Source organism: Lipophrys pholis (assembly GCF_963383615.2).
Source record: "Lipophrys pholis genome assembly, chromosome: 3".
In the NCBI taxonomy this organism is placed as follows: Eukaryota; Metazoa; Chordata; class Actinopteri; order Blenniiformes; family Blenniidae; genus Lipophrys; species Lipophrys pholis.
The window spans coordinates 20,784,008-20,809,426 of NC_137627.1; the positions used below are offsets into that span (position 1 = coordinate 20,784,008).

At 39.9% G+C, this 25,419-nt stretch overlaps 1 protein-coding gene across 2 annotated transcripts; it reads right to left on the minus strand.

The window, feature by feature from the left end:
- Positions 1-25,089, minus strand: gosr1 (golgi SNAP receptor complex member 1). Of its 2 annotated transcripts, XM_080460512.1 has the most exons (9): positions 25,025-25,089; positions 23,876-23,987; positions 22,556-22,643; positions 21,453-21,560; positions 21,141-21,232; positions 15,861-15,935; positions 5,338-5,367; positions 843-925; positions 1-627 (listed from the first exon to the last, which is right to left on the minus strand). In XM_080460512.1, the coding sequence occupies exons 1-9, from the start codon at positions 25,056-25,058 to the stop codon at positions 503-505; spliced, it is 747 nt and encodes a 248-aa protein (XP_080316638.1). In that variant the 5' UTR covers positions 25,059-25,089; the 3' UTR covers positions 1-502. The 2 variants fall into 2 exon arrangements, with proteins under 2 accessions (XP_080316638.1, XP_080316637.1); XM_080460511.1 differs by lacking the exon at positions 843-925 and having other exon boundaries at positions 12-627; positions 25,025-25,074.
- Positions 25,090-25,419: the final 330 nt, after the last annotated feature.

A 25,419-nucleotide genomic window follows, 5' to 3' on the forward strand; every position in this document is an offset into this window, starting at 1 on the left:
CTGCCTTGTTTCACTTTTTATTAGAGATAAAAGTTATATATTTAGTGTCACACACTTCTTTTGTACATACCGATATGAATAATTTATTAATTCACATTATACAGCCCACATGAAAGATCGGTCCCACTCCATTAATTAAAAACAACCAATGAACTAAAACTTCTTTCGCCTGTAGAAAAAAAAAGAAAAAAAAAAGATCACAGTCTCAGTCTCTTCATACAATTAATCCGACGAGGTTTCTCTCCAAGTGAGTTATCAACATTTGTTTTTAATCTAGTCTTCCAGGTCATTTTGGTCTTGAATCCCTTGTTGGTAGAAGAACATGCAAGCACCAGCTCTCAATGTGTTTCCTTGCTAAATACAGTCCGAATGTGTTTCAGTCCCAGAACTGGACCGACTGAATGTCTTCTGTCCTTTAACCACCGAGACCGAGCTCGGTCTCCAGTGTGTCCCCCTTCGCTGCAAAGAGCCCGTGAATTCTTCTGGACTGATCCCACGGGGTTCAGTGAAAGGCGTACAGCAGCAGGAGAATGGTGCAGACGCCGATCACAGTGCCAAGGATGAGCGAGTCCCTTCTCTTGCGCAGGTTGATTCGCTGGATGAGATTGTTGATGGTTGGGAAACGATCTGTAAGAGTGAAACGTTAAGGACCCATAAATGCTCAAACTGATATCTATATAGCATTTGGTGAAGCTCCAAATAGCCTCCTTCTATTGAGGGAGAAAAAAAGCAATGTCTGGATCAATTCCCAAAAGAGCATTAGCAATTATTGTATTAATAATCCCTTGACTTTAAACCATTTGGCTCCACACACAGTCGAGCACGAGCAGAATAAAGGATACTGGCCAGCGTGTTGACCCTGCTCTGTATGGATTTCAGCATGCCCCGTTGGGAGGTCATGTTCTCCTTGGTCGCCATAGCAATGCTAGGAAAAGAAAGACAGAAACAGAGAGGAAGAGCAGCCATCAGTGCTTTTCTTAGTACTGTCATTGAGTCAGCGTGAGACCAAAACTTTCAATCCACTGCAGGACTTTTTCCAAACAGTTTAAAGAGTGAGAAGTTTTAAAAGTGCAAACTGGACCATCGATCCCGTTTCAATAATCTTCTGTAACCGTTTTATCCCGACTCAGGTGACTCATGGCAGCCTACAGTCTTATCAGTCCAGAACAAAACACTCATAGCCAAAGTGGACAGTCACGTAACCTCTGCACAGTTTAGGTAGAAGATGAAGTCTGTCCTGGCTGGTTTTTCTCCCGGCTGCAGCTTCATCTTCAGTAACAAACAGGTCCGTCTTTTGGGAACCTTCACAGGGAATGTGACCCTATTCAGATTTTTTAGCTCACAAGTGACCCAGGCCTCCATCATATGTTGTGACTGCCTCGTCATTTATGAGTGACTGACGTCACGGAGAATCGCCGGAGGAAGTGGCTCCGCCAAAATATTAAAAGCTGTGCTCTCTCTTTTAACCCCTCATTCTCAGTCTTCACTCCCTCCTCTTTTTGTCTGGATTTGGTCAGACTGTTTTTCACAACCACTTGAAAATAGATCTACACGCACAGGCCCGTGTTGCCAGTCACATCTGGCAACCCTGGTGCGGACCATCCATATTTACTTCCGTAAATAGCGCGCTCGGAGTGACTTCACACCGCCTTCTGCACATGCGCTCTGGGACCCGAAAACGTCTGATAGTCTGGTCGAGGTCGCCTTTAAAATGTAGTGTGAACGATCAGGCAAAAAAATGGAATCCCAGCAGAAAATTGGAATTGAGCATCAAGACCTGCAGTGTGAACGGAGCCACAGAGAAATAAATCGCTAACGACCTCTACCAGAGAGCAACTCTGCATAAGAATGCAACAACAGATCACTGAAAATAATAAAGCTGGTTGACTACACTGTAAAAAAAGTGCATCGGCCACTTACAGGATAAGATATAACTTGGTATCATCATAGCTGATATTTTTCTTCTTCTTTTAATTACTTCTATGGTCTTTTGAATGAACGACTAGAGAGAGATAAAGTTCTGCTCTGTTTCCTCCTGCAGTGTGTTGAAGAGGCTCTGAGTTTCCCTCTCGTTTACTCTGACAGCTGTGAGGTTTATGCGCTGACCTACGAGGTCCGTCACCTGCTGAACCTCTGAGGTGTCCACATAATGGACGTCCAATTAGGTGACAACTGACTAGTGGCCGTCCAGCATCACTACACAGCAGTAAATTCCAACGGTCAACTAGTCTGAGCAGCTCCTTATGTCTTTGGATTGTATGAGGCCAAACTACCTGTAGAAAACCCAAGATGGCCTCCTTATGGGGTTGATATGCAACGCAATCCTGTAAAGTAGAATTCCAAGAATGCACTCACAAATCCCACGACATATATAAATATCAACACATAACTCTCCACAAGTCATTTTGCCACCATATTACATCTGATTCATGGTGGGATCCCAACTGACTATGAATGAAGGCAGAAAACAACCTAAAGTTGTAGCCAGTCCATCAGTGAGCAAGTCTTGAATTAAACTTAAATACTCAATGCCTTCTACTCCTATAATGTTACTCCACTGTGTGCAGCCCAATGCAAATGTAAGTATTCTCATTATAATTTCAGGTTTATCCAGTCATTTTTACCCCCCTGTGTCTAACACTTTGCTGAAGGACTCCAGATGATTGACAGTTTCTAAGTGTCAATTGGGCTGCATGTTTTCACACCATGTTTATAAGCTTGTGATTCCTTCTTTCTTTTTCCAGCAGGTTAAGCTTTGACTGTATTCATTGTTTTAATTGATGTTTTTTTTATATGTTCAAAATAAACAACATTGCCAACATTCAGACATTCAAGCTGTCTGCCCATTAGATTTAAGCACAGTTTGCACATTTTGATCACCTCTTGACATCTCCAAGCACATTCATGCTACAAGAGAAGGCTCATCGTGGAGTATATTACCCTAGTATCGTATAATATTCAGCTTATTGACATCATATCACGTGGGAGCCCTCGGTGTGAGGCTCGTAGACGGAAGGTATAGAATTGCTGGGTTATTGTACATCTCTTGTCCTCAGCAACTTTCAGGGCAGGAAAGTGCAGCTGGGCATTTGGCAGCAAAAGTTTGGAGCTCTGTGTTGGCCTCCTGTGGCATCTGTTACACACAATAATCAATAGAAGCTACTGAGCCCACCTCTGAGCCCTGCACCTCATCCGAGGTGGAGAAATTGGGCTCTGAAGACATCCTCTCACTTATCTCTGCACAGCTAAGAAGATATCTGGAAATATTCTGGTGTTTCATTAATGGAAATTAACTAGGAATCATTGGCTTGTGAATGGACCCTACAACAGTTTGGAGTATTTGGTGATACAAACATTTTTCACATCCAACAAATGTTACCAAATGTTGAAGTAAAATTATTATATATAGGTATGAGCTTTTAACACTGAGAAGCTAATCAGATTCACTTACTTTATGAAATACTTTCTCCATGCTTGTTCTTCACGGAATACAGTATTAATAAATGTATTTTGACCAAATAATAGAAAATATTGATTTAAAATATCAGGAGAACTGTGGTACATGTGTTTGTTTTTCTCACCATGCTGGTTAAACTGCAGCATTCCCATCGGCAAGCAGTGGCCATGAGGGATAATATCCCACAGTGGCAGAGCCCCACAGGAGCCAAAGTCATAACAAAGTAAACGTATTAGCACAGTTATTTACTCGTTTGGCTGCGGAGGCTGATGAGCAAGGGGGTGGTCTGTATGCGTGACTGAGCTGCACATGTATTATCAACAATCTGCTCACAAAGCCACGGCACACAAACATGGTGTTCCTACAAGAGACGACAAAATCCCAATGACGTCACTCAAAACATTTAAAAGTCATGATATTTTTTAAGTATGGGAAGGGTTAAAGGTCTTTAAGTAATTAAGGTGAGTCAATGTAACATCAATTATGTCACAGAGACACTGCTGCGAGTTTGTCCCGCACAGCAGGTTTCACTGGCAACGGGGTGCAAGTGTGAACTTGGGCAGGTCAGGTCACGGCATCTCCTGTGGTTGGAGATTGCTGAGGGGACAGTCCGCAGTCTTGGCGTGGAGCGGCACTTCTGGGCTCATGTTCTCCTCCGTCAGGAGGAAACACTCTGCTGACTCCAGCAACATCAACCAGCATTTATCTCAATGTTAACCAGCTCAGGAGAATCAGAGCTGCAGGATGAAGACACACTTTGTTTGAAACTGGTCAGTGATTGATCGAAGAGTGATCTTAACTCGTCTTTGAATTGGTCAATTAAAATGGGACTGTTTTTACTTTTGAGAATATATATATATATATATATACATATATATAAAATATGGATTTCACCAGTATTGTGACCAGTGGAGCACTTTGGGGTTCAGCGTCTTGCTCAAAGGCATGTGGACAGGGGGAGATAGGGAATCGAACCCGTAACATTGAATAATGAGCCCTCTATGAACCGAGCCACAGTCACCCCCCATTAATTGAAGACTTGATAAGATATGTATCAATCTGTAGAGAAATGAATTGGCACAGAGAGCTGCCACAAGATGATAAGAATGATTTACAATGTGCTTTTCATGAATTAATGAATGCTTTCTGCATGTGTTACATCAAACTCCGTAAAGTACTGAAAATCAATTGCTAAATCTTGATGATTTAGTACATCAACCATGAATATGTCTTTCTTCCTAATCATGTCTCTTTTTTTTCCCAATTAGAACCCGAGACCAAAACGACCTGCCAAAGGTCTGAACTCTGATCTTCCCTTCTCTCTTCTTTTGTTTCTGTAACGACTTAATGACTGAAAGACCAAACAGCTGCACAAGTGGAAGAAAGAAATGCAGGTAGAGATAAATGACAAAATCCAAGTATTGAAGGAGTCCTCAAGGTTTTCTGTGTGAGGTTTATTAATGAGCAACATATTTAAAAAAAAAAAAAAAAAGCAGAGTTTAAAGGAAAGGACCGAAAAGGAGCAGGGAGAGATGGATGATAGCAATAAATGTGCCAAATAGGAGGAGCTACACAGTAAACACTGGGTAGATACTCGCTCCCAACTAAATGATCAGCGTGCCCAAAAAGCGACAACGCTGAAAGATTAATTATAGTCCAGGTCTAAAATAATAAATCCAATTACAAACCATAAACTAACACGACGATCATGTCGTTTGTTGTAACAACTATTGCTGAATTTAAAGGATGCAGTTCCATTTTCTGTATCGATTTTATGTTAAACCCAAACAACTACGGGAAGGTGCTTACTAAAATAAATTCCTAAATTCATATGTAAATTCATGTCTTCTCACCCGAGCAAGACGGAGATCGGGTCTTACCTTATCGTGTCATCCATCAGTCGGTCCGAGCTATACGCAGAGAGAGGGGGAGGAGAGAAGAAGAGGAAGACACGTGTTAGTTATGAAGCGAAGCAGCTTTAACATGTTATGGTCATTTTTAAAAAATGACACCTAATGGTCACAAAGAATTTTGACCTGTATGAGGGTTTTCTCCAGGTAAATGTTCTTCCTTCTACAGCTAACAACTCTGAGTAACCTCTGTCTGTCTGGAAATGGATTTAATGGTAAATGGATTTCACTGATAAGGCACTTTTTCACTGCTTGAGCGGTCCCCAAAGTGTTTTACATTGTTAATCACGTTCCCCCATTCACACACACCAATGGAGGCGGCTGCCGTGCAAGGCAATATATGCAATGGGAGCAATTTGGGGCTCGAGGACACTTCGACATGTGGACAAATAGGGAATCGAACCTGAAACCTTCAAATAGAGAGATGGCTCGCTCTACCAACTGACCCTGTCCGTCTCCTGCATGAGTCAGATAAAACAGGTATAGAAAATAATCTGCTTATATATACGGGATGAATGTATAAATGTCTTGTACGAAGCTCGGTGATAAATTTCTGGTGAGACACTGCACAACAGGTTTTCTCATATGACCAATAAAACTCAAAGGGAAGGGAAAGAATCAGTTTCAAACATGCACTAATTGACCAAAAATCTCAAGCTTATGCATTAGCAACAACCACAAACTCATAAACAGGAAACTCTCACACATTACACATACATTAGGGAAAACAGTTGTTCTGTTGATGACTTAACCTCATGAATCTGCAACGTATCTGCTGGCTTTTGTCCGACAGAGAATACTGGAAGACACACCCACACACACACACTCACACACACTTAATATGCTGAAATACTATTTTTATGTCTCACGTTGCTCATGAACAACAAAGCTCTCAGCGGTTTGTTTTGTTAATGTAATCAATTTGGATAATGTTCCACAGATCTGAAATAAACCAAACAAACGACCCTGAAGGGATTTTGCTTCATAGTTCCACATCCATTCACTAGCGCCACATCTTCAACTCACTGCCCGATGTGTGAGCTCCACTAAGCTTTATCTGTTTGAAGACATGAAAGGAAGGGTTTCCTGAGATTCCAGCTTTTCCCACCCAAAAATAATTGGCAATTGTCACACGGTATTGCTACTTGTCAAATTCTTGCAACATTGATGTTGCAAGAAAGGTGGAGCATTTGAGCAATTTGCCAGGAGTTTGCACACACGTCTCCCAACGCTCGCTCAACATTACAACGTTTGAGAAATGTTCTTGTTCGCTACTATCAATAGACCTTTTTGGAAATCTAGAGCTCTCCCACCATTTGTCTTCAGATGTGCTACAAAATGCGGGAATTACGTTCGCCAAGGGCATAATAAAAATCATATTTGTTTGTCTGTCTGTCAGCAAGATTACCTCAAAACAACTGCACTGAAAGATTTTCACCACGGATCAATATCAGACCATAGAAGGTCCCATTAAATCTTGGAGGTGATCCGGAAACATGTTGGCGGCCGTCACAAATCTGGGATTGCTCGTTTCTTGTGCAATCAATTTCACGTCAAATCAACTGGGAAGGGTTCAAGATTAGTTGGAAGCATCCACAACAACAATGAAACCATCTTTCTGAAAAGAAAGTTGTGCAAAATCCCGGGAATACGTTTGCGAGGCCCTGCGACTCACGCAAGGAAATCGTTAAGGCCTGTGACTGTGACAAATATTTTCAAAACTCCTTCAACAAATATGCTTACAAGCTGAGTGCTTTAAGCCTGGGATGTTGCAGTCAGGCTCTAGTTCATGATCTTTAACTGATCATGTGTTCTTGGCTCTGAATCAACTTTAATTTAATCCGAGAGGGAGAGAAAATCATACAGCTTTTCATTACATATTTTATTAAATCAAGTGTAAAAACAGATACTTTTCTTTTAATCGCATGGTAACTTCCAAAGAAAGATGGATGAGGAGTATGCAAATCTCCGTACATTTAATGGGCTGCCCCATCTGTGCCCTGCAGATGTTCTCTTTTTAAGTGAGCTGGAAAAAAAAATTAAAATACCTCCAGGCTCTGCATATGCACTGCTGGCAAGTAACTCTGCTGATCAAACAATTTTGGGCAAGACCACAAGAGTGAGACCAGTCCTGATACTGTCCTGGAATCTGCCACTGACCAATGAAAAAGATGATTAACTTTACACCATCCAGCTTAATGCCATAACAAAATTAGTTCAAATCACACTACTACTACTACAAAAAAGAAATTATCAATGTTGTTGATATCTACATGAATAGGTCATAAAACATGGTCTGATCTGCATTATTGTCACAAATATAGATGAATGCAATATACTTAGTCCATTACCACCCACCAACTATAATTTAGGTTGATTACATAGATAATGAATATTTAAAAAATACTGTGAATAAAGAATCGATTTTAAATAAATGTGATTGTGGTACAAAGGAGATTGGGGTCATTGTCTGTGCTGGTCTGCCACTCGAGACGGACAACGAACAGTAAATTTCATTGAGCTTCTATTACCATCGTTTTTTTTTGCATTTCAACCCAATGAGATCAGCATAAATCCATTTTCAATTGTGTCTATGTCCCAAGCATATCTACTAAATTCTCAGGGGCTTTTCCCCCCCAGCAATTCCATTTCATTTCCGTGCACATTCATTTAAAAGTGGGTCCTGGAGAATGAGGGCGTTTGAAGGACACAGAGTTGTCGTGCATGAACACACACTGCTATCGCTACCATAGGAGAGTTACCCTGAGATCTGCATGAGTACATCTTGCAGACACAGTGGAGCAGACACAGTGTGGCAGACATTAATTGGACAGGTTGTTTATTTCGCAGGTTTTAAGTGGCATGAGGTCAAACATACTCATGTAGATACACTGGGAAGCTGGATGATCTGGTGTTCGTGGGTCAAAGCAAGACGAAAGGTCCCAAATGCCTTTCTGGTAACAGTTTCATATTATAAATGTTGCAGTTTTATTCCCCCTGACAAAAATTGAGTCATTTATGAAAAGCTAATGATGCAGTGGATTGGAAAGTGGCACCACAATCACAGTGAAGGCTGGCAGGCACACCTTTATTTGACTAAGAGAGACATTAGATTAAACCGCATTCTATCACAGGCAGTAGAACTGAAAAAGATAAAAAGCCATCTTGAGGCGACTGTGGTTCAGTAAAGTGGAAACAGTTAATGACTTGAATAAAAAAAACATCATGATGGACATACAAACAAGCAACACAAAACAAACTCATCTGATAATATTCTTCCCTTTATGTCACAAGCTCAAACCAAGAAGTGGAGAAGTTGAGATTACTTTTTTTTTTTTTCTTTCCTGGCGTAGATGAGATGAAGCATAACATTAATGCATTCTCCCCTCCATACAGTCTGCAGCCAAAGTGGCGAACTTGATAGTGCTATCACGTTCATGTATTAAAGGGTGTTCCATGGTTTCAGCTTTGAGTGGTTTCTTTCTGTTTCCCCTGTTCAGTCGTGTTTTGCTGCAGTCATTACATTGCTCATTAGCTTCAAGCTAATTGCTTTTCCCAGTGTGATGAATATACACCCACGCTCTCCACAAGTTTTCCTGCTCCCCTCACAGTCGCACCAACGTATGACATGGCAAACTACTTCACGCTTACACCCTTCTAATCTGTTTTCATCCATTCAGCCGTGTGACAATTTACCTGTCATTCTGGAGGGGAAAAAATACTTCACCGATACTCCTCGTGAGTAAATGCTCCGTCACATTGGCTTTTAGAACAATATGAGACAACTAATAGAATCAGCCCAGTAAACTGGAACATTAATTACTGTGCCTGGGAAATAGTCTTTCAGATCTTGGCACCAGTTTGCAGAGCACAGACTGCATCAGCAAAGTGGAAAAGTGGTCGCAAATCAAAGCTAAGAGCTGATTCAAAACCTGCTGCTAAATACTCAGCAGATCTCCCGCAACGAAACACAAAGACGAAACTGAGCTTTGTCGCAAAATACACAAAGAATACCATATGGTGAATGCATAAAATGCACCCAAGAAGACCACGGCAAACCTGGGACTGGGGTAACAACCAAATTTAAAACAAGAAAGAGTGGAAATCAGTTGAGGCCAGAAGGGAGGCTCATAAAACTCGTTTACAAACAGACGAATTGCGTTCAAATGGTTCAAGAACACAAATAAACAAATACGGCCTGAACAGTTTGCTGGTGCAGCTTCATTCATAACAACAGTTTGGGAACAACAAATGTTTGTTTACTTGGTGATTTTTGATGTAGTGATTCCTGCCTGCATACTCCCACCAGATGGTAAAGAAACACCTGAGGTGAGCATTTGGCCACAACTTGAACATTTGACACTTCATCATAAGAAGAAAAGAAAAAAAAATTATTTTCTCCCAACAACAGAGTACTTTTGTCTTGTTCATATCTTTACTGAAAACTGCGCTGGTCATTCATCCGCTAGTCGTCCATGAATGTAATTAATGTACCATATTATTTATTTATCACGATCAACTATTGGACAGAAGATGATCGACACTCACTTTGATATGCTTTCTGGATGAATCACCGAGTCTGAACCAAACTCTCTTTGGCTTTAAGGTTCAACCCAGAGGAGAGGAGCACTTTACCATAAATCCTCAGAGTTCTCTCTCCACAGATTGCATTAGCATACAAGGGAAACGATACTTTGGATCAGACTTCACAAGATGGCAACAGGCCAGCTGGACGAGAAAAAAAAATTGGGATCTCAACAGAGCAAGCGAGAGAATAAGTAAGAAAAAGAGTGTAGCGGGTGGCGACTGTAGGTGAATGCTGAGGAGCAAACGGAATTACTCACAACGTTTTGCATCTCCAGCATCATTTCATGTGCCCCTACACTCTGCGATGCAGATTATATGGTTGTGTTGCAATTAAAACCTTGCACAAAGTGAGGCTAAAGAGTGGAGGTGTTTTACTTGCCGGGTTATTTTTCCCATAAATTTCAGTCATTTAAATGGGCGATAAAATGACCTGGAGCAATTACAGTATACACAAGGATTGCTGCATGATGAGTCAACAAAAAAGCCTGAGCAGGGAAGTTATACAAAGCCCTGCAAATGTTGATCGTTCATTTATGTTCACTTTTGCTTTTTGTGATTTGAATCGGTTCAGCAGCCATTACGTTCTTTATGACTGCAATTCCCAAGTATTCACAACATGCAGGACTCTGCAGCAGCCAACGGGACCTGCAACATTTGCATGTCTCTTCTGGTGCACAAGCCGACACAGAACAAATATTTAGGGTAGTATTTACAAAGTAACTAATATGGAGGTCATGTTTTTTAAGAATCTATTTAAAATAAAAGGAAAAAATATATATATATCATCATTATTATCAATAATAGAAAAATGCATTTATACGTGTTCTTTAGTTCCTGCTCCAGCAGGTATCGAGTCAAGCCCGGGACCCCCTCCCTCCCACCTGGACATGCAAGGTACAACTCCAACCAGGGGCAACCAGTGGGCACGAACCACCTCACCTCTCAATGTGGAGGAGTAGCAGCTTGACTTTGATTAGTGAGGAAGAGTGAAGCTGTCACGCAGGGGAGACCACTACATTGAACTGCTTTGTAATCGTATATTTAATCCTTTAGGTGAGGGTGGACATATAGACCAGTAATGAGTAAATTGAGAGCTTTCCTCCATAACTGAGCTCCACAACAGTGTCTCAATCATGAAGGTTATTATTCTATCATATAAATAATACAATCCTTTTAGCCTTTTTGACAAGGTGGATGCAATTCATACATATATTACAGTTTTTGCGGGACATTTAAAGAAATTGAGTTTTGTATTGAAAGGTTTTATAAAGAAAACTATCAAGTCATAGAATGAAACCCTTGTACTGTAGCATGTATGACTAAATAGGGTTTAGGCACTTTTCCACTTGGCTTCAGTACAATCTCATGCAAAGTCAATTTAAAGATGCGGGATGATGCGATATGAGAGACTCAGTTATGCTGTTTGTAGCATTAACTAAAGCTTCTTTATATCCCACAGATGAATGATTCCACAGTTTGAATTTAGATAGACAATTACTGACAAAACTAAACATTTTTATAAGTTTTGAATTGAAGATTTGGTGTTGGTGGTATGTCAACCAGGAACCCCACTTATTCAAATAAACGCAAATGTCAACGTGAGGTGTGATTTGGTTTCACAGTCACACCACCGCCATGTCAAAAGCTCCTGTTTGACAGGAAGTCCTTATCAGAGTGACCGCAACCATTAGAGCTCTCCAACAAAATGGAGCGGCCCTTCCCTTCCTTTAGTTTATTCATGAAGACTAACCTTTATGGCAGGGAGAGATGGAAAAAACGGCTATCCGGGCATGAAGAGAGAAAGGCAGAGATAGGGAGCAATGTTAAGTATAGAAAGAATATTTAGCGTTCAAAGTAGATTTCGCAACTAAAAGTTACACTTGACTAACACTGTAAGTGACAGATCGGTAACAATACCATTACCAGCAGACGTGCAGGAGTGGCCGAGTGGTGTGGAAACACATGCGGCTCTATTATCGCCATTCAAAAGGAAAAATGTCAAAACAAGCACATCTATGCCTGTCTTTCTCAATAGATTAATAGAATAGAAATACTTTATTATTTACAGAGGGAAATTCGTTAAACCTTGACTTGATGGGAACTTGAAAATGAACACAAGAAGACAGGTTCGGTTTTCAACTGGAAAGTCATTAGTTACAGCTAATGACTTTTCTGTTGGGAGTGTCAGTTACCTTTATGATGTATACTCTTGACGCAGACATTAATCAATGCCTCGTACATTGTGAAGTTTTCTAATCCATCATGTATTACGTTACTACTTTGGAGCAAAGACACTTAATATAATTATCAGCAGGATAACGAGAGTATGGGAAAATGCATACAACTGTATAATGCCACTCCCCCAAAAGTCCCTATGACATGGTTTTTGTTCTTTTAATTAGACAAACAAAATGTTTTTAAACAAATTGAGCAAAAATAAGTGTTCATGCTAGGGGTGTGCCGATCACACTTTTTTGCCCCCGATACGATCCGATTTTTCAGAATTGAGTATCGGCCGATACCGATACTTTCCAGATCCGATACTCACATTGCTATTGCAAAGATACTCAATAGTCTATTTTTGGAGCAACTAAGATGCAAAAAGCAAAAGCACGATTGGCAGAAGCTTTGTTTAGCTAGAAATTATTGTACAACTCACTTATTGAATCGAAATTCTTCTCTTTCTCTTTAGTTGTTGTTGTTGTGAACTGAGGGTACATCCACACGACGAAAAAACTATCTTTGTTCTCCCTGGCCTTCACCCAAAAAACTGTCCACACCTCACTATGAACACGGCTCAACACGAGGCTTCAGGGCATGTAGTACACATGCCAGGCCTTTAGGGGCGCTGTGACTCACCAAACACAATAAAAAAGCAGAAGAAGACAGACCACATAGAAATTTAGAAGTACACTTCTGCACATAAACACATAAACCTAACTCTAACGTAACTCTAGTTTTATAGGTCTATGGCCCCGCTCCGCCTGCTTCTAGCTTCTGCAGCTCGACCGGAGCTTGTAGTCCGTGATTGTTGTGGTTATTAGGTGACGTTGCGGACCGTGTTTTTTTTTTTTTTTTTTTAGATCATCGGGGTGATCAGCTGGATTTGCCGATCCCCGATCACTCACAAATCACCAATATCGGCCCCGATCCGATACCTATCGATCGGATCGGGACATCCCTAGTTTATGTAGAAATCCCAGTGCTGTGAAAGAGAAGCTTTATTTCTCTGCTTGCTGGGAATTTGTGAATGTTCTAGCTATGATCAATGGTCTAAGGGTTATGTTCAATATTAAGAACAAGAGGACTTTTCAACAAAGGTCATCACAAACTGTGTGAGGAATCACAAATCAGAAAGGCAAACACTTTCACTCAAATATTTCATCCTGTGTCTGTGTTCCTCTTACACTTCAGATTATTGCTCTGGTCACTAACACATTTCCCATTTCTCTTTCAGCTCTCTTTCCTGTTATAGCGCTCTAATAGGATCAATCACGCGTAACTTGATCCTCATCTCCAATCTCCTCTATCCTCTCCCATGTTTGCCAATGGTCAGGGGAAGCTTTATAAGATGGGTTGTGGTTTAATGAGATAATTTTATCATCAATATCATAATCAATTGTGGTGGACTGGCACAGGTTTTTGACAGTTGGGAATGCGAGTGCACCAATCCAGAGTGAGTAGAGCTCACGACAGTGTCACTAGCTATTCTCATTTCACAGGTCTACAGACTTACAGTCGTCTAAAAGCCTGTATTGTACCTCTGTTTCCTTGAAGGCTATCATACCTCTATATGTACGGCATCCCTTTATGTGTACTCATCCCTCCTTGAACAAAACACTGACAAATAGTCAGCTACAACGCCCTCCAATACATGAGAAACCCACATGGTAGCTGTCAGTACAAAGATTACAGTGTGTTTGGCACCTAATATTCACACTCAGTACTGTGCAAAAGTTTTAGGCCAGCAGTAAGAGAGATGTGTTAGTTTATTTTAATCATTTGCATTGGAAAGTGGATTAGCAGGAGAGAAATCACCATTTACACGACAACGAATACGAGTGTGTCCGCAAAACTTCCTTCACTTTTGGGACGTCCGTTTACACGACACCGGTGCAGACCCACTGTTTCCGCAAAGTTTTTGTCCCAGCTCCCAAGGTGGAAAGATTCTTTCACGGTCGCTATTCCCTCCTGCAGAGACTGCCGAAGGCTATGGAGCGCTCTTACTGCGTATGCTCATATCTCCCCCTCCCTCCCCTTCCTTCTGCTCATCCAGCTGTAAACAAACATGGCAGACCTGTAGTGGTTTGACTCGCAGTCCGTATTCTGGTTTTATCGTCCATATCAGTAGTTTAATAGTTGAGACTCACCCCTGATAGCATCAGATGCGTCATCAGTCCATACAGATGTTCTCTCCATTTTCTTCACTTTTATAGCATATTGCTCTCTACGCACATATCTGTGTGTGGTTTCATTACAAAATCAAGCAACAGCGCCATCCAGTGGCCCGGCATACTAACTACATCATTGTCAGTGTGTCCACTGCTGCAGTGTAAACGCAAAACCTTTTTTTAACGGATTAGTTGTTGTCAAGTGACACGTTAGTAAGCAGCTTCTGCTGTTTTCAGCACACTTGAGCACTTGAGTATATAAGCATGGACTTTCTGTGTTTCAGATCATTCTGTCTCTTCATGCAAACACACACTGAGGAGATTGTGTTAAGATCAGGGTTCCGTGGGGATCACACCACCCTTGGTCGCAGAAGATAACTCTTAACAAACACCAGCAGTATGTTTATGGATGTTTCCTCTGCTGCAGAATAAATAAATCTGGAGCCAGTCAGACACCTTTTCACTGGTGTTACACGATGGATAACTCACGCTATATTACAGCAGTCTGAAACTTTTGAAAACTGATGTATACATAGAGAGACAAGAAAAAAATACACACATATGTATACAAATACCACTGCATAATACTGTATATGTACAGAACAAACCAACAACAAAACGCAAGACAAGTCTGAACATGAACATTAATAGACAAATATTAGCCAGGGTGACTGAGAGCAGCTTCGGCTTGTTTTGAAATGAACCAAGTATTTCATGGGGAATAACAGGAGCATTATTTCTTATTATTGTCGATGAGACCCGAGGAAGTATAAATAGCTTTTGTGGTTTGCTTGTGCTTACATGAGAGTGCGTGTTTGTACGCAGGTGCATGTGTCCTGCTGACATTCAATTTTCCTTTCCACACAGGGTGCATCTCACACCTCTCACTCACACAGACACTTCCAGCAGTCAAACTTACTATCACATGCTGTTCTGCGGAGGATGAGGCCGAGCCAAATAATAGTGGGACGCTAATGAGGGTGTTGGAGATCGTAGTTTGACCTATCATGTCACAAAAATACAATATCTAACTTTTGAGACCTATAAAGTAATTGTGAATTGAGATATTAAATCATATCTGGCATTAAAATCATAGATGTTTTCTATATAATTAATTGGATCTGAACAAACCAGGAATTGGCTAAATTGCACTTAAGAAGCAAACTTACTAAGAAATACAAAAACTCTCTGTGGTTAGAAAGGAAAGCTATAAAGAGATAAAATGTCAACAGTGTACCTGTGCTCAACAAGCAAGGATCAGCAGCAATGATGATTTACAGTGCTATTCTGCCTGAGCTGCACCATGAAGATCAGTTAGCCTCGCTTAGATTTATCTGAACGTGCAGCTACGAAAGAAAAAGCGGCAGTGCTTTGTCTTAATGCCATTATATATTATAAACTGTAAATCTGCTTCAAGCAGCTGGGGCTCAATAACCGACAGTGTGTGAATGGACAGAATTAAAAATGCTGGAACATCTGAATCAGGTGATGACGGGCAGTGTGACCTGAACTTACTTTCTCAGGTGCTCATGCTCTTTGAGAAACAGCTCTGTTCTCCTGTTGTTGACCCCGGAGCCACTCTTGTACGTCCTGGGGAAAAATAAATTGCAAGATTTTAATTGAATCTTTTCATGAAAGATGGGTAAGAGAAGCTGATTTATAAAAAAAAAACATAATAAAGTAAAAGATGTAAATGTTTATTGTGACCAGTGTAGCTTTTTCCTTTGTGTTGGACAGTTTTACAAACATTGTGACAATCAGACACTGCCAGAGAAAGAGTCTTATACAGGCACATTGATAAGTTAATCATTTTAATTACAACTAAAAAGCTTCAAGCATTTTTATAGCATTTTTTATGTCTTATGTAATACTTGAGATGGTGTGTTTTTGATTTTAATGACTTATAAGCTAAAGAAAATGTACAGTAGAACATCACTAAAAAGAAATTTGAGTACATGAGAATTACATTTATAATATATGAACATTTCGATGTATAAATTAGATTTTTTTTTTTGGGGGGGGGGGGGGGGGGTTCACCATCTACAACAGCACACACAATTTGAATCCACATTCCTTGTCTTTTAACATCGACGGACAGCTACAGACTGAATATCACAAGCAAGTTACTTTCTTAAAGTGCAGTGACAATAAGCTCTATATGTCATCTATCAGAGGTTAGAATCCTTCTCAATACACATTTGTACATTCACTGGAGTTGCACGAGGCTATGCTGGCACGTTAAAGGTGTTGATCAACGTAATAGTGTTGTTGAGCTTTGCTGCTTCACACAAACTGCAAACACGTGTGGCTTGTAGCGATTCCTTACAATGATTAATCCGGTCCAGTGACAAAAAGCACTTCCGTAACTGCTGTGTAGACCGTTCTCCTGCAGATAGCCTTACTGCCAACACCCCTGCATACGTTTTACAGTAAAAGCCTTCTTGTGGCTCACCAGCGAAGAGCTTTGGATGTAAAGCAGTGGCAGCACGAAACGTTCAGGTTGCATCAGCAACGAATTAACATAGAACAAGCAGCAGCACTATTATGATTGTAGCCCAGCGGCTCAGACAACATATAACTTTGTTTACTACAACAACATCAGTGGAGACCAGAGGTGATTATTCTGCTATCGAACAAGGTCAAACACCACATCAGGCTTTGACGCAGAGGTGTTCAGGCCTTTTTTTATACCATTAATTTCAATTAACATCACTAAATCAAAGCAACATCCAACTTGCATTCAATCTAATCGAAAGGTGCAACAGCTGACTTAAGCTGGCCGCATCACTGACAGTCTGAAGGGTGTGGACAATAAATCTCGATTCTCTCTCCCTTAGCTCTTCAGTCCAACCTCCCCACCATCTGCCAAGCACATCTGATAACTGCAGCAACAGTAAATAAATATGCAGAGCAGAAGGCTTTAATTATGAAAATGTCCACTTAAATAATCAACGCTCTAAAAATGCTTTAAAAGCTCATATGACTAGAAATAGTGAACAATCCTTTACCAGGGTGCACAGAAGATAGGTGGGCGTCTGTAATAGTAACTTCAGTCCTGCTGCTAACACATTATATTTTGAACCAAATTTTTCATTCAACCCAATAGTACTTAACCTGCGTCAAAGTGTGAGGAAATATGTAACATATGCAACGTCACAGCAGATTATCATACAAACACAGGTTTATGAAGGACCAGAAGTTAACTGTTTTCTTTGTTGTTTGGGTTTACAGTGTTTATGCAGCTGAAGTGGATGTGTGGATGGGCTAGTATGAAGTGCACTGAACTAACATAACACGCACATTCTCTTTCATTCCTATTGATTTCAGCATCCCTGAACCGCTGACTCCTGCCCGCAGTTTGGTAAGAACAAGATGGAGGAGGGAGAGTGGTGATTGTGCATACACATACCATGCATATACCCTAAACATCAACTTCCACCGGGCTAACAGAAAGTGGTCCACAAGTAAATGTGGCTATTTCATTCTCACATTCACAGCCAATGGAAGGAAAATAAATAATACACGTAGCGCACGCACAGCACACACCCATCAGCGGCTGCCGTGAACCCGAGCCCGTCACCCCAGCGGTGGGGCTGATGCCTCGGAAGGGTAGAATTGCCTGTAGTGACAGCGAGCTTCATCACTCTGCTATGGCTTTTTAAAAGGGCACCAGTGTAAATCACTGGCTCGCTGTCATTTTTGTTGCTGACATTTAGAATGAAAGCAGGAGCAGAGGGAGTGTTGGGACTGAGCTGAGCTCAGCCTCGTGCTGCTATTATGAATGGCACAGCAGCACACAAGAAGTGTGTGTTTGTGAGTGTGCGTGTGTGTCCTGGTGTATGTATTGCTGAGAAAGTCTAGAGTCACATTGTCAAATACAGTATATAGAAATGGTTCCCATTTCTTTTCATTAGCATTGACTGTGTGTGTGTGTGTGTGTGTGTGTGTGTGTGTGTGTGTGTGTGTGTGTGTGTGTGTGTGTGTGTGTGTGTGTGTGTGTGTGTGTGTGTGTGTGTGTGTGTGTGAGCTTAACATCCAAGGTATCAATGGGGAACAGTGTCCTGGACAAGTTCTTTCAATGGCCAAGACCTCTACTGCCCTCTACCTGACAACCTCAGTACTTCACTCCAACCACAAAAAACGTGACGCAATGTAGTAATAGTTTTGAGCCTGATTTTACTTCCATTGCTTGCCAAGAAAGAATCTATGAATGTAAGACAAATACTTTAATGTTGTACTCTCGAAGAGTTTTTAGATATTTATTCTCTTTTTCGAAAAAGCAGTTTTATGACAAATGCACCTTTTTAATTTCGTATGGCTTTCCTACTCTTTTACGGTCTTCTTTAATCATTTTTTTTGCATTGTTTAGAACATCTTGAAATTGGATCCAAAGGAGAAAGAGCACTGTCATCTGGAAGAATGAATCATACAGCACAAAGAAAAATCTTTCTGTGTTTACTTACAACAATTCATATTGCAACCCTCGACAAAATGATGGCATGTCGCTTGTGGAGCGAGCAACATGTAGGTCTAGTTTAAAAGTTAGAAGGCTTGCTGTGGTCATGGACTTGGACCTGAGTCTTACCATTAAAGAAGTCAGCTTACTACCACATGAAGAATATAGCAAAGAAGCAAAAGAGCGATCCTCTTAGTCCGATGTAGAGAAAATAATGTCTACATTTATCTTTACCTGACTTTCTTTTCAGTAATGCCATCTTTTGTGTCACTGATTTCTTTCCACTCTTAGAAATGTAAACAAAACATTTTAGCTCTGTTAGTTCCCTTAACCTTGACACATACGGACTTGATATGCGATCCATCCAACAATCTTAAGTATTCTTGTTTTTGATATATTTTCAGGTCCTGCCTCGTTTCTTTCCCAAGACCAAACAACAAAGATCAATGGCAGAGTTTAAGTTAAATTGGTTTTCAAGAGGAATTATCTCATGTAAAGCATGGCTTATTGCACAGTGCCTTATTAGGAGCAATTTCACCCCCGCTACATGTGAGCTTGATGGTTCCCTCATTAGCAGCCGGTGGCCACATTAGTCATGGTTAGGCTGAGCATTGGGTGAACAGCCCTGGCTCATTTTTATGCATTAGATTCATTAGTACCAAGCTGATGTCGGGTCAGTGGCACTCCTTCCTAATGTGATTTAATGAGAAGACTGAGAGAACTGTTCCATGTAATGCTGACTTTGTGGAATGGTGCTATCTGTTCATAACTAACTTGTACTTGTCTTAACAAAGAAAGACTTGCTAAAGTTTCAATATAAAAAATCTGACATTTTAATGTGCTGATCCCTGGCATAATAAATACCGCAACACTTTTTTAGGTTGCTTACATTATGATACGATGGCGGATGAAAGTTATGATCGTCTCAATCTCATCCCTCTAGAACAGCAGTTCTCACATGTAATTATATTACATTAATACATAATTGATATAAGAATTCATACTTGGAATTTTCTATTTAGTTACCCTCTAAAACAATGCTACCTTTGGCATGGACAGTTGAAATGCCAGTCTTATTTCTACCCTTACAAACTTTTTTGTGAACATTGTTTGTTCACAAGTCTTTATTTCTAACTCAGTTAATTATTTCATTGTTCAAAAGCCTTTAGTTCAAACACAACTCCTTTCCCATAATGTGACGAGTGTCTCTGATGGTGTAAGAATCCTAGAAATGTCAGTGGCAACAGCACTTGTGGACAAACAGGCTCTCCAGCCTCAGTGAGTAAAAAGCACCATATGTGAACGTCTCAATAGGTGTGTGGAACTTTCACAATTAAATAATACAAGCAGAGAAATGCATCTGCTTTAAATGTTTGGAGTAATAATCTATGGAGGTCTAAGAGTGCCAAAATTAGATAAATAAATACACTATTAAATAATCATTCGACGCATCATTAATTCATTCAAACTGTGAAAATGTAGGTTGTTTTTTTTATTATTTATTTCATATAAAATATTGGAAGGGTTTTTCATTTTATTTTAATATTTAATACTATATATTATATAGAAACTAAATCACTCCCAGCCTCTGCAGACAATCTCAGCTGGATTGAGTGGGATCAATATGAATCCTGCAGTGCTCACTGTATGCTCACTACAGCGGCTCACGGATCAATAAGCCATTACAAAAAACCCACAAGAGCCATGGTCTGGGGGAGCCTCCATCGCATTTCAATACGCTCACTCACAACTGAGCCAATCTGAGAGGAGGACACACTTTCTCAATGCAAGGCCACGGCGGTCGTGAATCGTCTCAGCTTTAATGGCAAACATTTTTCATGAGTGTGCCAAGAGGAAGTCAAGGTTCAACTAGCTCCCTGCAGAATAAGTGAGGATCGTGAATAACGCCTGGCAGTTTTTATGCCCGGACAACCAATAAGAGGAGAACACAAGCAATGCATCAAACCAGTATTATTTCTTTTGAATATAATAAAAAGCCTTTCTGGTTGTATTTTCTCATATATACTAACGCGGAAACATTTCAGGCATTTGTGGAAAAAAAGCTGCACACTAACAATGTTTTAAAATAATGAAGTTAGTCCACAGAACTCCTCTGTTGTTGAATACATTCAAAGCCTATCAGATAGATGTCTTTCCTATTGTATTACTTAATGGACAAGTGGCACTTTTACATCGAATTTTACACTCAGTTGTGCAATTACATTTATAATGGTGAATGTAAATAATCCATAGACGCCATATTTTCATTAGTGTGACACATGCAGACCGAGCCTGATCATAAAAACATGAGTTGTGACGTGCAGTGAGAGGAAACTCACTCAATGTCTTTTCTGACAGATCCTAGAAGATCTTCCCGTTCCCGAATGGCCAGGAAGTTGCCTTTGGTTTTGTGGAATTCATGCGTGTAATCCTAAGAGCAAAAAAAATATATATTTATATACATTATTATAAAAGGACAAAAATAAAAACTTAAAGTGTATCAAAAGAACAAAAACTGGAAAGTGAAATACGGAGCCATGTGTGAGCGACATGGATTCCTCATGGGACTCACTGACAGACTGCTATGAAGGAAAATATAAAATGAGAGGTCAAATACAAACAGACTGTAGAAAACATTGGATATGATGTACCTGTAGGATGTCTCTGTGTCTCTGAAGTGTGTGCATGAGAGCAGCATTATGAGAAGCAGTGCCTGGGGTGTTTGTGTACTCCGCCATCTTGTCATTAATTGTAGTAAGCTGAAGAAAACAAGAGGGAAACAAAATGGGTAAATAAGAGCATCAACAAATTATGCAAAACACAAAAATCAATAATAAGCAGCCCTTCAAAAGGCGCACATCATATTACAAAGTCAAATCAAAACACATCTAGAATAAACCAGGTTCGGTTCTGTACGTGGGGAGTTTGCAGAAACACAATCCATCTTTTTAACAGGAAATCAATACTGCATCAAAACATGAGCGCCAAAGAAGATTCCACTATTGAGTTTATAGGTCAATATTTTGATGAATACAGGTGACACTTGATATGTTGTCAACTTAACACAATATAACAATTAGTATGCGTGTCAAAAAGTTAAAACGGCGGACTGTGCTTCTGTCCAATCAGTGAAGACCGTGCCGTCAGGAGGTACCTACTTTTAGCGTGTCTGTGAATTTGGTTGTGTTTTCTTAATTTTGTAGTGTTTTCTGGATTTTGTAGTATTTGTGGATTCTGTAGTGTTTTCTAGATTTTGAAGCATTTTCTTGGTTATGTAGCATTTGTTTGGGATTTATATATATATATATATATATATATATATATATATATATATATATAGTGTTCAGTGCTTATGTTGTAGTATTTTGCACTTACAGGTGACCGCAATGGTGACCCAAGTGCCATCCCTTCCCCCAGTGTAAACTAAATTCACGCCACTGTGACAATAAGCTGATGAAGCAGTAATGGAAGACAGATGGATGAATTAATTTACACTTAAATGTTTTCTTTTTTTTTCATGTCCACACCGTGCCATTAACTTTAGGAACATATACGACACGACTGTTGTTGTTTACAGGGTAACTCGATCAATGAAAACTAACAAAGTTATATTTCTGAGACGGAGCACAAACTACATGGAAAATGGACTCTTTCCTGATGAAAAACAAGAGCCTTGGCAAATATCCAGTCGCCTTCTTATTGCAGTACTTTTGCAGGCGTTTCACGGGAAGCAAGCCAGAGAGAATTTACTTACTCTGGCCAGCAGTTGTTCAATCTCCACTGACATGGTGTCAAACATCCTGTCCTGCGTAGAGTTGTTCAGCAGTGGCGTGGTGTCCGACCTTGGGGAAGGAAAATCAAGAATGGAGAAGAAGTAGAAAGCGACGCTAAAAGTAAGTGTAATATGGTGTGAAGAACACAGAAAAACTGTTATATTTTTATCTACTGTATAAATATAAAGATATATATAATGATGATTATGATGATGTTATGGAAACTGAACACCCAGAGTCACAAGATGTATGTTTTTGCAATTACAAAAAACTGTTCATATTGTGGTTTACAGAATAAAGTAAAAAGATGAATAAATGTATATTGTTAAACCAAGAATACATCTTAATTTAAAACCCATCCAATTTGTTTGCAGCATTAACATGGAAATATCCTATTTTTCAGCTGGGCAAAAACAAATATGTTTTAAAACCTGATTAATGGCATTTCTTCAAGTAATATTCAACGTTAAATTAAAAAAAGAATGTACTGTGTATTTAATTCAAAAAAACAAAACAACCTGCCATATAAAAACAAAACCAGCTGTGATACCAGCAACAATTACAACTTATAAGGTGATTTTAAACAAGAATGTTCCCTTCACAGACTTCACGGTGTATTTCTTAGAAATTTGAACTTAAAATTATGAATAATTTATTTGCCACAACTAGGGCATTAATGTTATCATGGAACAAGTTATCTCAGAGTCCAATATCAGAATAATAATACTGTATTGACCTCGAAAATGGGTGTGAAAGAGTGGAGTCATCTAAGATTTAGCTGCTGGTGTTAAGCTGAATTCTGTCAGGGGAACACAAAGAACCGCGGTTAGTTGATGGGAAGGAAAGGAGCTACAGGTACTGGACAGTGTTGTTACTAAGCCGTTTAAAGGCTTTATGTAACCGGGAATCAAGAGATGATCGACAGAGTTGCACTGTCAAGTGTGAGTCTGTGTCCCATTGCAGGTTTGCTCTTATTTGTTGAGGTGCAGCATGTAGCCAGTCCCAAATCAGTACTGCTCAACATCATGTCTGTGGAGCCAATGTTAAAAAAAATGTATATGTTCATGTACGATAAAGTGATTATTGGAGTTACATATCTTATCCCAGCAAACACTGACTAAAATACATTATGACAGCAACACACTGCTGCGACCTTTATTGATAAAATGTTATATACTGCAAATCTAGCTACAAGCAGTGAACTTTACTCCTCCGACACACAGCGTTCTTTGTTGGAATAAGCCTAAAAACACTGCTGCCTCAGGCAAACATTACTACACGTGTATTTAAGAAGACCTTACGTTTCTCCCCGGCGTCCATCCCTGGAACTGCTGTAGCTGGTGCACAGTTTGCTGAATGAGACCAATTTCAAGTCAAGTTCATTCTCCAACTGTCTCGCCTGCTTTCGCAGATCTGAAACAACAGAGGAGTCGAGCGTATTAAATTAAGATATAAGAATTGATGAACAGAGCAAAGATTTTCAGTTAGTTAGGATGTGTGTTTAATACTTCATTCTCAGGAGATTCTTTACAAACTATAATGACCATATGAAAAAGCCATGAGCTGAAAAGATTTTGTTACGTTATGTTACCTTATATGTTTGTGTTTGATTGCTATGATGGTGTATTGCTCTTAAGACATACACAATTTTTGGTCAGCAATGTCACAGCTTAGATCCTGTGAAATAAAATAAACTTGTTTACGTGTGACATACCCTGTATGTATGGTACTTCTTTACTAGCTTTGTGAGACTCTAAAAAGTGTAAAGTTGATGAATGAGTCTGGATTGGAAAAAAAATATATATGATTTCTGCACGTGATTCTTAAAGCAGCTCTAAACTACTGTTTATTCTTTAGCAATACCAATTTGTTGGTTTTTTCTTGTCGATATTCTGTGGTCTTTTGCTTGTCTGTAAACAGTCCCTCCGTCTCAAAGTGCTATTGTTATTTATCTCTGAAACACAATGGGCTGAACTAAGTTGTAGGCAATTACAGATTGAAGAAAACAATCGCTGCTATGCTTTAGTTTACTACTGTTTGCATGTGTACACTGTGGGTGTTTGTCACGTCAACACAATATGGTCGAACCATAGCCAGAGCAACATTAATGTCCAAATGGGAAATAACTTCATTCAGCATCTCAATAAATATGACAATAATGTAGGAAGCGCATAGTTGTCTAACATCTATGGCAGCTGGCACACCTGGTGAGCTGTTATATCGTTTAGCAGATTTAACAGTTAACTCAATAACTGAAGTTACAAAGCGACATGCTAGTTAGCTAGCGGCTAACTAGCTGCCTCACTGCTCCAGACACGCACGTTTAAACTGTCTTTAAACAAGTCTAATGTTATAATAGCGGCGAAAAGGCGTTTAGCGTTATGAATTAAGTACGGGGTTTCGCTTCGTGTGTTATTTACTGTAAATTCAGTGTAATGTTGCCTCCGTACCTTCCCAGTAGTTGCTGCTTCCTATTCCTGCCATCTTTGTTGTTCTGCGACGTCACGACGTCCACGCAGAAGTTACGTCCTGTTCATAGGGTATTCCTATTCCCTCAGTCAGGACTGTCAGGAAAAGCCGCCCTCAGTCAGAACAGCAAGGTATCCTTTTAGTATTCCTCAGTCATGTCTGTCAGGCATTATAAAAACACTCAAACTGCTGTTATCTAGTCGCAGTTTGAAGGGAATTGTTCTTGTATGAGTATTTAAAGCATGTTATTTTACTAATACGTTTCAACAATTTAGTCCGGATAATCTACTGTGTTACTTTTACATGTATAAGTGACTTCTGAGTATGCTAAAATGTGAGTTGAAAATCTTGTGCATTTTGGTAGCAGTATATGTTT

Bases quoted from the DNA above. Each gene is read 5' to 3' on its own strand.
- gosr1 (XM_080460511.1), bottom strand. From the start codon at position 25,058: ATGGCAGGAATAGGAAGCAGCAACTACTGGGAAG. The intron at 23,988-25,024 runs GTACGGAGGCAA...CTGTTGTTTCAG, and splicing joins AAGCAGCAACTACTGGGAAG to ATCTGCGAAAGCAGGCGAGA. The intron at 22,644-23,875 runs GTAAGGTCTTCT...TCCTTCCCCAAG, and splicing joins GATGGACGCCGGGGAGAAAC to GTCGGACACCACGCCACTGC.